The following is a 12,192-nucleotide window of genomic DNA, read 5'->3' as shown; positions in this document are numbered from 1 at the left end:
CATGCCTCATACTTCGAAAAGGCAACATGACTTGAATTGTGACTTGACTCGAGTCACCTCCAAAAATCGAGTGACTTGACTCGAGTCAAAATGTGCAGTGACTCGAAGGTAGTGACTTGATCCCAACACTGGTATTAAGTCACATCGCTCTGACCTAAGTCTGTTTCAATACTGTGACTCGAGTTAATTCCCCCGAAAATTCAGGCACTGTTGCCAATGTCATCTATCATTGTTATTTTTTGCTGTGTTGGCTAGTTTCGTATGCTACAAGGTACATAATGATTCCCAATCTATGCTGGCTATGTGCTCAAGTCCGTTTTTGGGTAGCTACTGGAAAGCAATTGAAACCTTCGCACAAGTCGAGTTAGTTGGTCTGCATTCGTATGGGCAAAATTTACAAGGTTCGAAGGTTTATTTCGGCCATCAGAATCAATACCAATGCTTCTGTAGGTAGGTAGTGATCATTTGCGTCATATTTTATTGTGGAAAAGTATATTACAGTCCATTCTTCCTTTGACAGCAAAGCTTTGTGCCATATCCTCGAGGCCTGTGGCTACTGCCCTGACAATTCTCTCGTGAATCATGTGAGTGCATCGTACCTCAATATATCTATTAGTAGCTTATAAACACAGAAAATATTTGTCAATCATTCAGTCTTTTCCCAATTTCCTCGGCACCGGATTGACCAGTATACTTTCGATAAACTCGAAGACAGTGTGCGGGTCTTGATCGGCGTTGATACGGAACGACTGAACCAACAAAATAAGAATGAATACCGAATTTCACAGAGCAAACAAACTATATAAGCGTACCGCATCTTCACGGTAGAAATCAGTCAAGTCCTCCGAATGGACGTGGTATTCCGTGAGTCTCTGCCTGACGGCCTCTTCGACATCCTTTGGATGCTGGACACATCTGGACTTGATCTCTGGCGTTCTGGGCGGGTTGTACACCGTGTGGAACCTGCCCGTACAAGATTTATGATACACGCTCTATGGACTTCTATGACTGATGTATCTAACCTTTCCCCACTAATCGGATCTGTGAGCCTGTAGCAGAGTCTTTCGATGACGCAATCGTCGGGGATATCAAGGAAATAAACGCGATTCGGCTTCAGTCCGCTGTCGTTGAGATTCTGTAAAATCAAATGTGAAGAAACACAACGTTAGTTATATTCGTAGAGCTGGGGTTATTTTCAGTCACCATTGAAGTGGCAGGAATGGAGCAAAACGAACAATGTTGATACTAAATAATTAAAATTATAATCGGGAAACACGCAAAAGTAACAAAGTGATAATACATATCCAGACACATGAAAAACGGTGACAGTGTGATCTGATAAGCAGTCAGTATACAAATTTTTAGTTATTTACGGAAACGGAAGTAACTGTCCGCACTTGAAGGCTATATCATTCAAATCTTGGAGAAGTGTAGCAATACAAATTCACGAATGCTACCAAAGGCAGTAAGTGTCAAAGTACTAATTTATTTGAGTATTCAAGTTGGTTTTGCCTATTTGCGCTACTTAATCCAGATTTCAGCAGTTGGTGAAAGAGTGTCTGAAACGGACCTAAAACAAAGTTACTATAATTGCATCTATTTGTCAGCCTTGACTCGTCGTGAAGGGGTATCTTCCAATTTCAAAATAATTGGCTGACGAATTCCAATAACACGTCCAAATTTACTCCAAATTTGAGACCTTACGGGCCTATTGCATGGATGCTGGTCAGATTAGGCCTAATCGTCGGTTATCTGATCACTGATTGTTATAGGTTGATTGAAATTGGTGTGCAACATTCCTCATGTATTTTAAAATGAAATTCCAAAGAATAGCGGTGCATGTCTTTTTCTATGCTCCTGCAAATGATACAGCTAGAACATTGTATCTCTCCGACCAGTTCCCTAACACTACAAAAATCATTCAGCATCAGCCAAAACTCACCTCTGCCTGTTCCCTTGTCAACGGATAGCCGTGCAGCACCCATCCTTTAGTGGTGGCGTCAAGCTGAGTGAGCCTGTCGTAGACTATTTTCGCTACGAGGTTATCCGGTGGCTTCAGATCTCCTTTTACTTGCAACTTGACGGCTTCTCCGAGATGAGTCTCGTCGGCAACTTGTTGCTTCAGGAGCGTACCGCATGAAACTGAAATTTGGGTTTCCGAATATAATATGGGATTCTTCCAAAACAGATTAAAACACTACAATAAAACTACAACAGAAGGATCTGCATATAAAGCGCCTCAATGACTAGGGTAGCCTATATGACCAGAGGTGTTCAGTAACAAATTACTTCTACTTATTCAGAGCACTGAAGTAAGTTATGCCTACTTGTGCATTACTTATTACACTAGATTTTCTCAAGTAGAAAGTAGTTTTGAATATGTCTGCATCACTTTTAAGGGTGAAATTGTCCTAGCGGCTATGGCAATGAAGCCGGCATCGCAGTATATAATCAAATATGTTTCGGAAAATGCACCTCTTTGGAGTGTCAGTAGTTGGGCAAGTTTTTGCAACTTTCTTTTACGGCTTCCTATATACCCAGAATTTATATAGTATGTTTCAAGCTGTTGGTAGGAATTTTATATTGCAACTTTTTTCAATTTTTCATGTAACTTTTCACTGCAACTTTCATCAAGTATTGTACAAAAGGTGAAGGAGTGATTTAAAAAACATGCTATAAAACTATTTTTTGTATGATTCTATTATATTTGATAGATTAGCTGCATTTCAATGTTATCTATGACACGACTGTTGGCTTGCAAGCTAGAAGTTCAGCAACCCCAGCCAAGCACGACAGTGGAAGTATGACTTGGCTTTAGGCCAAGCCCGCACAAATGGAAAAACATATTGGTTATTCTTTCGAGATCAAGTTTTGTTGTCATAGCTTAGTTAAACTGTGTTTCTAAAAGTGCATCCGTTATTTTGCAAGTAAGAAGCAATGTCCCCTCTAATTTTTCTCGAGTCTGCGCGCACTCACCAACTCGCTGCGCGGTCCCTTGGACAACAGTGTGTAACGACTAGAAAAAAAGTTATCACTTAGGATTTTTTGTGCGCAGAGACCGTGTCAGCACTGCGCAATGGCGCACGTGCGCAGCTTAGAGGGCACACTGCTAAGAAGCGATAACCTTGTCATTTGTTAAGATGACAGTCGAAGGCAGGGATGTCCGACCTGCGGCCTGCCTGTGATTTTTTGTGACCCGCTTGTCAATTTCACCCTAAGTAGTATTTGGAACTTTGAATCTTAGCCTAATTAAAATGTGCCAGTCAGCTTTTAGGGGCGCATTTCTTCCGCACGAGTGTAGAAAGAAAACAGATTGTTGCACAATAATGCTTTTGCGAATGATTGAATGAGTGGCAGTTGTCAGGTAGGACACTTGTTTTTATAGTGCAGTGTTGATTGACTGTTGGCATTTTGATAAGATGTACATAAATGCAACTTTTTATTGTTAAAATTAAGTGCTGCTTTCTCACGTTTTAGTGCAACAAAAACTTGTCCTGGTCACTAGTCATTTTGCGTTAATCACAAAGATTGGTCTTGCGATTCTAATAGCCAGCTCTGATTTACCGCTAAAAGTATGCGACTACTACAAGTGACTCTACTGTTTAAAACTATTCATTTTCTACTTTTGAAAATCGCTACTTCTACTTGCAATTGAGTATAAATTTACGTGATTACTGATACTTGTGTACCTACTTTGACCACCTCCGAATTCTCTCATAATAAATGCCCAAGAATATGAGCCCAGGTCTAATATGCCATAAAATTTTGTTAAGGAACAAAATGTCTCATTGAAGGCAGTGCGGCAGTGGCTGTACTGCACAGTGCACATGTACAACACACTCTGAATATGCCACGACAGGATGAGCAATAACATGCAAGAGCGGTCTGTTGACACCTCTGCTTACCATTGACAATATTATATTTCTGAGCGAGCTGCTCAGCCAGCGTGTGTTTCCCACTGCCAGTAGGTCCAACGAGGATGATTCTTGGAGTATGGGCACCGTCTGATCTTCCTTTCGTGTTGACGAAGGACAGTGTCTGTGAAATAGAGCATGCGCTGAAAGAACAGGTTACACTGATGTGGTCCTCTGTGAAGAAGAATTTCACACTCCTGTGCTAGAAGAAAAAGATATACGCAGAATACCACCAAGTATGGGACTATGCTCCCTAGAATACGTTACAAATCATGTCTCAAACCGACAGCGAATAAATATTTATCGGTTCCGTGGTGGACAAAGCAGCCAGTAATGCCATTCTTTGCAAGGCTTGAAGAGGTTTTGAAATGGAGTTCGGTGCGAGGACACATTTTTTGTTGATTTCTGGTGATAATTATTATTATCAAAATCGCAAAATCCAGATAGACTATTTTAGTTAGTTAGCAACACAAAAGCCAAATTTGTATGCGGTCGTGATAATGATGCAAATTTGTCCAACGGACAGAATTCAAGGTAGTAAAACAAGAATCTTGGCTTCATAAGCTTTAAAAGTGGTTTGAAAACAAAACCACTGGTACTGGTGGTAGAGTTCCTCTACTTGATTACTCGAAAAACGTGGATGTTCTCCAGTTCACGTCTGTTCAATAGTTCGCACGCAAAATTTACCTGAGCTAAGACGTCTGCTTTAGGCTGGTCGGCGTTGATCTTTTTCGAAACTCTGCTGTATGTCTCCGCGATACCAGTGATGTGCCGGTTATAAACCTCCTAATGAAATTAGAATATATTTCAGTTTGTAAGAAAAATTTAGTCGCTACGAATCGAAAATGCGAACCATTCTTTTTAACGTGTCTTTCTCCGATATGCCTTCTGGTTCAACGAGTCTCGCTTGAATGTTGACGTCTTGCGGCCAGTCGAAAGTTGTGTGGTAGATATCTCCGGTTAACGGGTCAAGGCGTTTTCCGCCTTGACGTTCGATCAACGCCAAGTCAGGGGCATCAAGGATGACTGAAATGAGGAGATAGACTTAATATTCGACAAATCACGCAGTCCTTGTACATAATTATAGATGAAGGTTAAAATGCAGTAGCATGCAGAGGTGGTCAAAGTAGTGATTGTTGTTACTCAACTAGAAGTAGGGATATCCAAGGAAGTAAATTATAAAGTATTGTAGGTCTAACATTGCTGTAAAACTGTCAAATAGAAGTAGTGTGAATCACTTGAGTAAGTAATCAAAGTAGGTAGAAGCTACTAAGTAAGCTGCTTAGTTACTGAATACCTCTGGTAGCGCAGGGGTATCGATGCGAAAAAGATTCCCAAGTATAAAAACACATCACTAACTGACTTGATTTCCATCAAATTGTAATGGATATGATAAAATTGATATGCCGCCACAAAATAACAGTTAGCGAAACAATATTATTGTGTGCGTCACATAACGTTACATTGAGGGAGATAGCATAGTGGTGAGAGTCGGCGTCATGACATCGCATTGCGTCTTGTATATCGCATTCTACATTCCGTGAGTGTCTTGGGCAGATGAAAATATAATCTGACAATTCATGACATTATTGCTATTGATATTTCCATCAAATTAGTCATTGAAGCAATCATGCGGCCACATTAGTCAATGCTCTTCTTCGCACAAATGCAAACTTTCTCTCTATCAGTAGAACACTTTTATCGGTGCTTTGACTGTCTTACTTGCGTGAGTGGGTGAAATTCCGTAGCTTTGAAGCTGGAACGCCTGAGATCTGTTTTGAGGAAATCCTTCGAGGACGAAGCCCCTTCTAAGGCAATCTTTCCTTTTCACGCGTTCCTTTATCATATTCACCTGGAATTCCAAGATGATATTTCCATTAGCCAGAAACTCGTAACAGGCCTACATACGACTTGTGACAAAAATGACGCCTGTAACGATTACTTACCCATAAGTCATCGGGAACCGGCTTTTTATCTTTTATCAGATTGTTGGCGTCCTTCGCGTTCTTGGATAGCTCATCTTCCAGCAATTCCTTGTCAGTGATAAGTACAGAGTTGATCATCTTGCTGAGAGCGATGCTCTAAGGCAGAAAGCAGAAATTTATGCGCAACACATCGAACGCGAAACTGATGTGTATTCTCACAATTGAAGTCTTCCCGCTCGACGGTGCGCCGATGATAACAATTTTCGTGACTGTGAATAAAGTAAGAATCATGTAGAAAAATTATGTTTTTTTCTCAATAGAAATACATATACAGATTCCATTATGGAGCTATCGACAGAGCAAGGAGGTCTGCAGCCAGTGTTGCAGGGAAATGCTTCCAACCCATTATACATTAGCTAAATCTTTGATAAAAATAAATATAAAAAATAATTTTTATAATTTTGCAAGATTGCAGTGCGATAATAGCCTAATACATGATGTAATTGAAACTATTTGATGGAGTCATTTTGTCTCATTCATGTCTGTCTCGGATTGTATCGGCAAGATCCACAGTCCCATTTTAAAACCGTATGACCCTCTCGACCTGTTTCTAATACAAGGTCAAAAGCATGGTTATTCTAAGATGATACGTACCATCGCTGCTATCCCTCTTCAACCAGTCAATCATATATTGTACAGGTTCTTCCGGTTTCTCCACTATCAAGTCACTCACAAGCCGCTGTCATCACATAAAATGAGTCTTTTAAAAATCAAAATTTTGAATGTATAACTTGTTTACTTATTTTCAAATCACAAAAAAAATGAATTGTCTGGACGTGGTGTTAAACGATGGTGGTCAGATATAACATATGGTGTATGGCGGTAACGTCATCAAAACCAGTCCTACCCATGTATGCTTGACGTTGACGTCTTACGGCGACAAGAAAGACTCGATAAAGGCAGAAGAAGAGCAAGAAATAGCTTCTAAAAAAGGACCGTCGAAGAAAGAATAACATCCATGAAGACTGTGACATCAGGTACTCGGTCGAGGTGAATGCCAGTTCAAGAGACCCCAGCCGGTTGGTCATTCGGCATCCCCGTATCTGTTCATTACACCGCAATGTGTGTCTTGTATATCGCATTGTACATTGTGTGTGTGTCTTGGGCAGATTAAGATATAATCTGACGATTGATTGAAATTTTTTTTTATTTAGAAAGTACTTGTACATATTAAAAACGAACAGACAATAACACATGAACTTGAGACAGTATATATTTCACAGCAATAATTATTTGCAATAATTATTTTTTAAGTAGAAATGATCTGGTAATATGAATGAAAATGTCGTTTTAGTACATTGTCTTGTGACAAAATGAGATCAGTATATTTTTTCAAGTTTAAGGTGGGAGAGAATCATTTTGAAGCTCATCATCTAGCGACGTTAAGAAATTAGATTAGTTAGGAAGGAATTGTATGTTTCTATGTCTCTGCTAAGTGATAATAAGCATTTCAAAATCGACAGGATTAGTATTTTGATCCGCTCAAATTAATCTCGAAATGATGTGTTACATTACCGTAGGTCCATAGTTAATGGGAATTGTTAAGGGAATATTGATGAAAACAACCCGACACGAGAATAGATAGAGAGTATTTCCTTATCGTTTCTACAGCGCGAAAAATAAAGTAGTTTTATATTTAAGCGATGTTAAAGGTAAAAAGATAACAGGCCTGATAACTGATCTATAGAGATACAAAGATATATCATTGAAGCCGGTCCCAGGGTGCCACCCATATGTATACGTTTGGCACGTACCTTATATAAATCAAATATTCCATGTTCCTCTGCATATGCTCCGAATTCGGGAGGAATTCGTAACGGTTTCTTGGTAGCATCCATGATATGAATCGCGAATTCTCACAGCGACAGAAACGAGTCGAATGAATAGTAGCATCAACGGCGTTTACTCGAGCGTGCCAAGTTACTATAGAAACTGAGTACGTAGCTCTCTGTTGCCTCCATCACGATAACCCATGTTGGGGGTCGGCCCGAAAAGATTCTGGTAATATACATGAATATAATATCCAAACTTAGAAACTATATAACTATTTTCCTTATTTATTATTTCATTTAGCCGATATCAGATGACGCATAAGTAAAAATACCTTGGCCTGCTTCAGGCTAAGGTGGGTGTCTGATCCAAGTTGTTTCGACCCCTTCCTATCTTTTCATTGTATCGCAGTCTTGTGATGTTCTGAAATGATGAAAATATTATTAAACTGATTGATTGATTGATTATAGCCATGCACTGTCTACCATGACAATTTACAACGTAGCTACGTAGTAACTACGTAGTAGCTACGTTGTAAATTGCTATGCTTCTACATTCTTTGGTGTAGACAAGTGTACTGTACCACCTGTTTGATGCATGCGGTGTGATCAGACTGGTTGACCTCCAAGGTCGTATCGATCATTCCTATCTGATATCGAATACTAGGGTTACCATACGTCAGTGGTCGGGAACCTATTGCTCTTTTGGGTATAAGATATGGCTCTTTGACATATTTTTGATTTTGTACATAATTTTATCGATATTGCAGCAACTTGATAATAAATCTTATTAACGGCCAGAATAATTATTCTCGTGGCAGCATAAGCATGTATTTGAGAGGTGAAGGCAGTGGCGTATCCAGGGTTAAGGGCTCAGGTCCATTTAAAAATCCTCAAATTTGAGTTGATGTAGCGCCAGCGAATTCGCGAATTCGATGTACCCGACATCGCGCGCTGCGTAATCTTGGATTGCACCATACGTTGGTTGATCAAGATAATAGCAGACATGGGGACGCCTATATCGCAATCTAGTTTTCAAATACACATTGTCTTCCTGATCTACGCCGAGAAATGAACTGCCTTGGAAGTGATATTCCGATTACTCATCCAAATTACAAACAACGTTTCGCTATCCACGTCCAAATTGATAAGTAGCTTTCTAATATTGACGTTAAAATATAGGCGTGTAGTGCAACGTTTATGTTACCGCCGAATGTAGAAGTCGATCAATATATTCATTTTCGGAGTCAGTGCTATAGTTATCCCTGTATTAGATTTATATCAGTTTTTATAAATTCTGAGCTATTTACCATGAATTGCGCTATCACAGTATGATTAGTAGCCTACGACTTTTTACAGAGAAAATGTGGCGCCCACGCAGAGGTGGTCAGTAACGAAGTACTTCTACTTTTTCGAAGTATTCAAGTAGTATTCCTCTACTTCTGGTACTTACTCAAGTAGATCTGAATTTCACTACTTCTACTTCTACTTCATAATATTTTGTGATCTACTTACTTACTTTTCGCTATTTTCAGGTTGTCAAGTAGAAGTAGTTTAATTCTCCAATCAGGAAGATAGCCTGAGAAAATTCGGGGCTGTTTTCACGTAGTATCGACATTTAATTTTCATAAAAGTCGAATTAAGCCTAGAATTTTGGTCGCGCTTCGCGCGCAGTGAATACGGAGTATCCAGTATGATTTCACGAAAGTATCGGCGAAAATAATTTAGGTAGCGGGTTGGCGTGGTTCCTTTCACACCGCATTGTCACCCTTCGCCATATCAAATATTCCATCACAGTATATATGGCTTGTCATAATGTTTGAAACTGATGTTTCACAATCTAGCATTTACTTATCATATCGTAATCTAGCTGTCCATGGCGTGTCCTAATCTGGAAAAGTGGACTTGGACTTTTCTTTAGTTTTAGAGCTGTTTTAGCATACCAACCTTCGAAACTTTCTGGACTAAAGACATTAAATAGGCTACGTGTTCCGATTTTAGATTTGTATTTCACTTTCAATTCCCAGTACCATATATTTGATTTCTAATTAGTATCAGTTCTTTTGTCTGAATAACGTACATGTTGAAGTATAAAAGCAAGTGTAGCAATGCCTTCAATTTCCAGAAATAAAGCTACACAATATAGCATTTTTACGGTCCATCATATTTTTTATTAATGTTTACTAATCGCACAATGTGTTTACACCGTATCCAACACACCATCTCCGTATTGCTCTTTGACTAAACTACAGGCCTTATAATATGGGGGAGTGCGCAATACCATGATATTTTCTCTAACGTGCTGTTTGAGTAAACAGAGGATTAGTATCGCATTTCCATATCAATACTATCATTTTCATCCCATAATGTGGACGAATGCTTATCCTTATGCTATCGAAAATTGAATACCTGCTGGTATGCATCAATATGAATCAAGCTCATCACCTTTTTACAATCCATGTGAGCGAATTAGGATCGTATTCACAACTACTTACTTACTTGAGTACTTTTAAAGTCAGTCAATTCTACTTCTAATTCAAGTAGTTTTAGGTTGCTCATGGAAGAAGTACTTCTACTCGTACTTGAGTAGATTTTTTCGTCGCTGCTTCTACTTCTACTTGAGTAGCTTTCTTGACTACTTTGACCACCTGTGCGCCCACGACGAATCCCATGTAGTGATTTCGAATTAGTAGGCCTACTATCATGACGTCACGAATTTGCAATTGTGACGTAAAAATGGATTGACATGTATGGCTCTTTGGGAGGTAAAATAGAAATATATAGGGCTAACATGGCTCTTCAGACGGAAAAGGTTCCCGACCACTACGTCCTTCTTTGCGAGGATTTGTCCTCCTTTTTCAGGTTTTTGAAAATGTCCTCCGAAGACGCCTAAATGCCCTCCTTTTTAAAATTTTGTCCTCTTTTGTGAGAATTTTTGTTAAAGTAAGGCAAATTCGACTGAGATACGGTAAATCAGCAATGAAGTAACGCTCCGGCGGCTATTTCGGGAGCTGAGCCGGAAAGTTGGCCTTTTTTTTTCCAAAATATGATAACCCTATCGAATCCTGTGTATGTGTATTATATGCAATACCATTATTGCTGTCTGTTTGTTATGTATTTTGCATCGGTTGCCTATACAACATGCAGCTAGTGAGGAGCAGTGCAAACCGCAAGCGTACTGGTTATTGTTGCGTACGCGATTGAGCAATGAGCATTCACACTATCATCTCTCGGTGCGCACTTGCTCCTGAGCTGCGCCATTTCATTCCAAACGGTATTGTTGCGTCACAATGCAAACATAGTTACAATGAAAAATTCAAAGCCGATTTTGGGGGTTCCGAGCAGAAAAACTTCGTATTTTCGTAATCATGGTACCGCGGTAGTTTTCAATTGATACCAAATTTATCAAATCCAATGCATGCATCGAGGAAAAAACAAGGGGACACCCGGATTTGAACCAGGGACCTCTCGATCTGCAGTCGAATGCTCTACCACTGAGCTATATCCCCATACAAGCGACGCTGGTTCGAGAAATTTCATGACTGCCCGAGGGTTTCACATACTTGACTTTATCAAATGGTCGAGTACGTCTGATGCGTTCTCATGACATTTCTAAATAGTAGAGATTCCATATAGGTGGTCACTGGTCAGTAACAAAGTGCAGACCGTCAATTTTCCAAGTACTCAAGTCGGTTTTGCCTACTTGTACTACTTACTCAAGAGGTTATGCAAGCAATTACTACTAAATAAATACAGTCCATCCTCAAGATTCCCGGACCACGACTGACCTATCGATCTCGCTTCCCATGACATGCCGCCCTATTTCTTGTCGCATTCTTTTTCTATACTATCTTCTTTACTTTCATTCAGTGTGCATGCCTCCTCTTTACATCGCCTAGGCCAAGGTGGGTGTCAGATTCCATAGACTACTCCTTGTCGCTTCGACATCTTCCTGTCTTTTCATTGTATCGCATTTTTTGTGGTGTATTGAACTGATAAAATTGCTAATAAACCAATGATGATGATGATTATGATGATGATTTAAATCTTTCACTTCTTCTTAACAGTCTTTGGTTTTTTAGGTGAAGGTAGGCCAAGAATTTTTTCTTTTTTATTTACTTGAAAATCGCTACTTGCGCTTGTCCTTAAATATACATATATGGCGTGATAATCACCTTACCAAGCTTTGAGAGATTATGAAAAATAAGGGGACACCCGGATTTGAACCAGGGACCTCTCGATCTGCAGTCGAATGCTCTACCACTGAGCTATATCCCCACACTCATATTACCGTTTCGAAAATTTTCATGAGTCCCTCAGGGATATAACACTTGAATCGGTCGAGTGTGAATGTGACGCGATGTTATGACATTTCGAAGTGGTGGAGATTATACCAGAGGGAGAAAATGGATATCCGTATTTGATATCCGATCTGTCTTTGTCAATATCCGTGGTCAGGCTGTCTGAATCGTATACTAGTATTGTCTCAGTAGCAGAGGTGTTCAGTAACGGAGTACTTCTACT

The 12,192-nt window shown here is 39.6% G+C and overlaps 1 protein-coding gene and 2 non-coding genes across 3 annotated transcripts; all 3 read right to left on the bottom strand.

Moving 5' to 3' along the window:
* Nucleotides 1-591: 591 nt before the first annotated feature.
* Nucleotides 592-7,815, bottom strand: LOC145456933 (adenylate kinase 8-like). The gene is made up of 12 exons (XM_080335077.1): nucleotides 7,654-7,815; nucleotides 6,494-6,578; nucleotides 6,059-6,108; nucleotides 5,861-5,995; nucleotides 5,637-5,766; nucleotides 4,768-4,940; nucleotides 4,602-4,700; nucleotides 3,906-4,038; nucleotides 1,943-2,142; nucleotides 1,023-1,135; nucleotides 813-963; nucleotides 592-749 (listed from the first exon to the last, which is right to left on the bottom strand). The coding sequence occupies exons 1-12, from the start codon at nucleotides 7,735-7,737 to the stop codon at nucleotides 651-653; spliced, it is 1,452 nt and encodes a 483-aa protein (XP_080191203.1). The 5' UTR covers nucleotides 7,738-7,815; the 3' UTR covers nucleotides 592-650.
* Nucleotides 7,816-11,105: 3,290 nt separating this feature from the next.
* Trnac-gca (transfer RNA cysteine (anticodon GCA)) lies at nucleotides 11,106-11,177 on the bottom strand. Its single transcript has one exon. It is a non-coding gene; the product is annotated as a tRNA-Cys (tRNA).
* A 697-nt stretch (nucleotides 11,178-11,874) lies between these two features.
* On the bottom strand, nucleotides 11,875-11,946 carry Trnac-gca (transfer RNA cysteine (anticodon GCA)). The gene has a single exon. It is a non-coding gene; the product is annotated as a tRNA-Cys (tRNA).
* Between the last annotated feature and the right edge of the window lie 246 nt (nucleotides 11,947-12,192).

Source organism: Botryllus schlosseri, chromosome 15 (genome assembly GCF_051294905.1).
Source record: "Botryllus schlosseri isolate E-star chromosome 15, Bs_hap1, whole genome shotgun sequence".
In the NCBI taxonomy this organism is placed as follows: domain Eukaryota; kingdom Metazoa; phylum Chordata; class Ascidiacea; order Stolidobranchia; family Styelidae; genus Botryllus; species Botryllus schlosseri.
The sequence above is the reverse complement of the archived record's forward strand: the minus strand, read 5'-3'. Positions and strand labels throughout refer to the sequence as shown.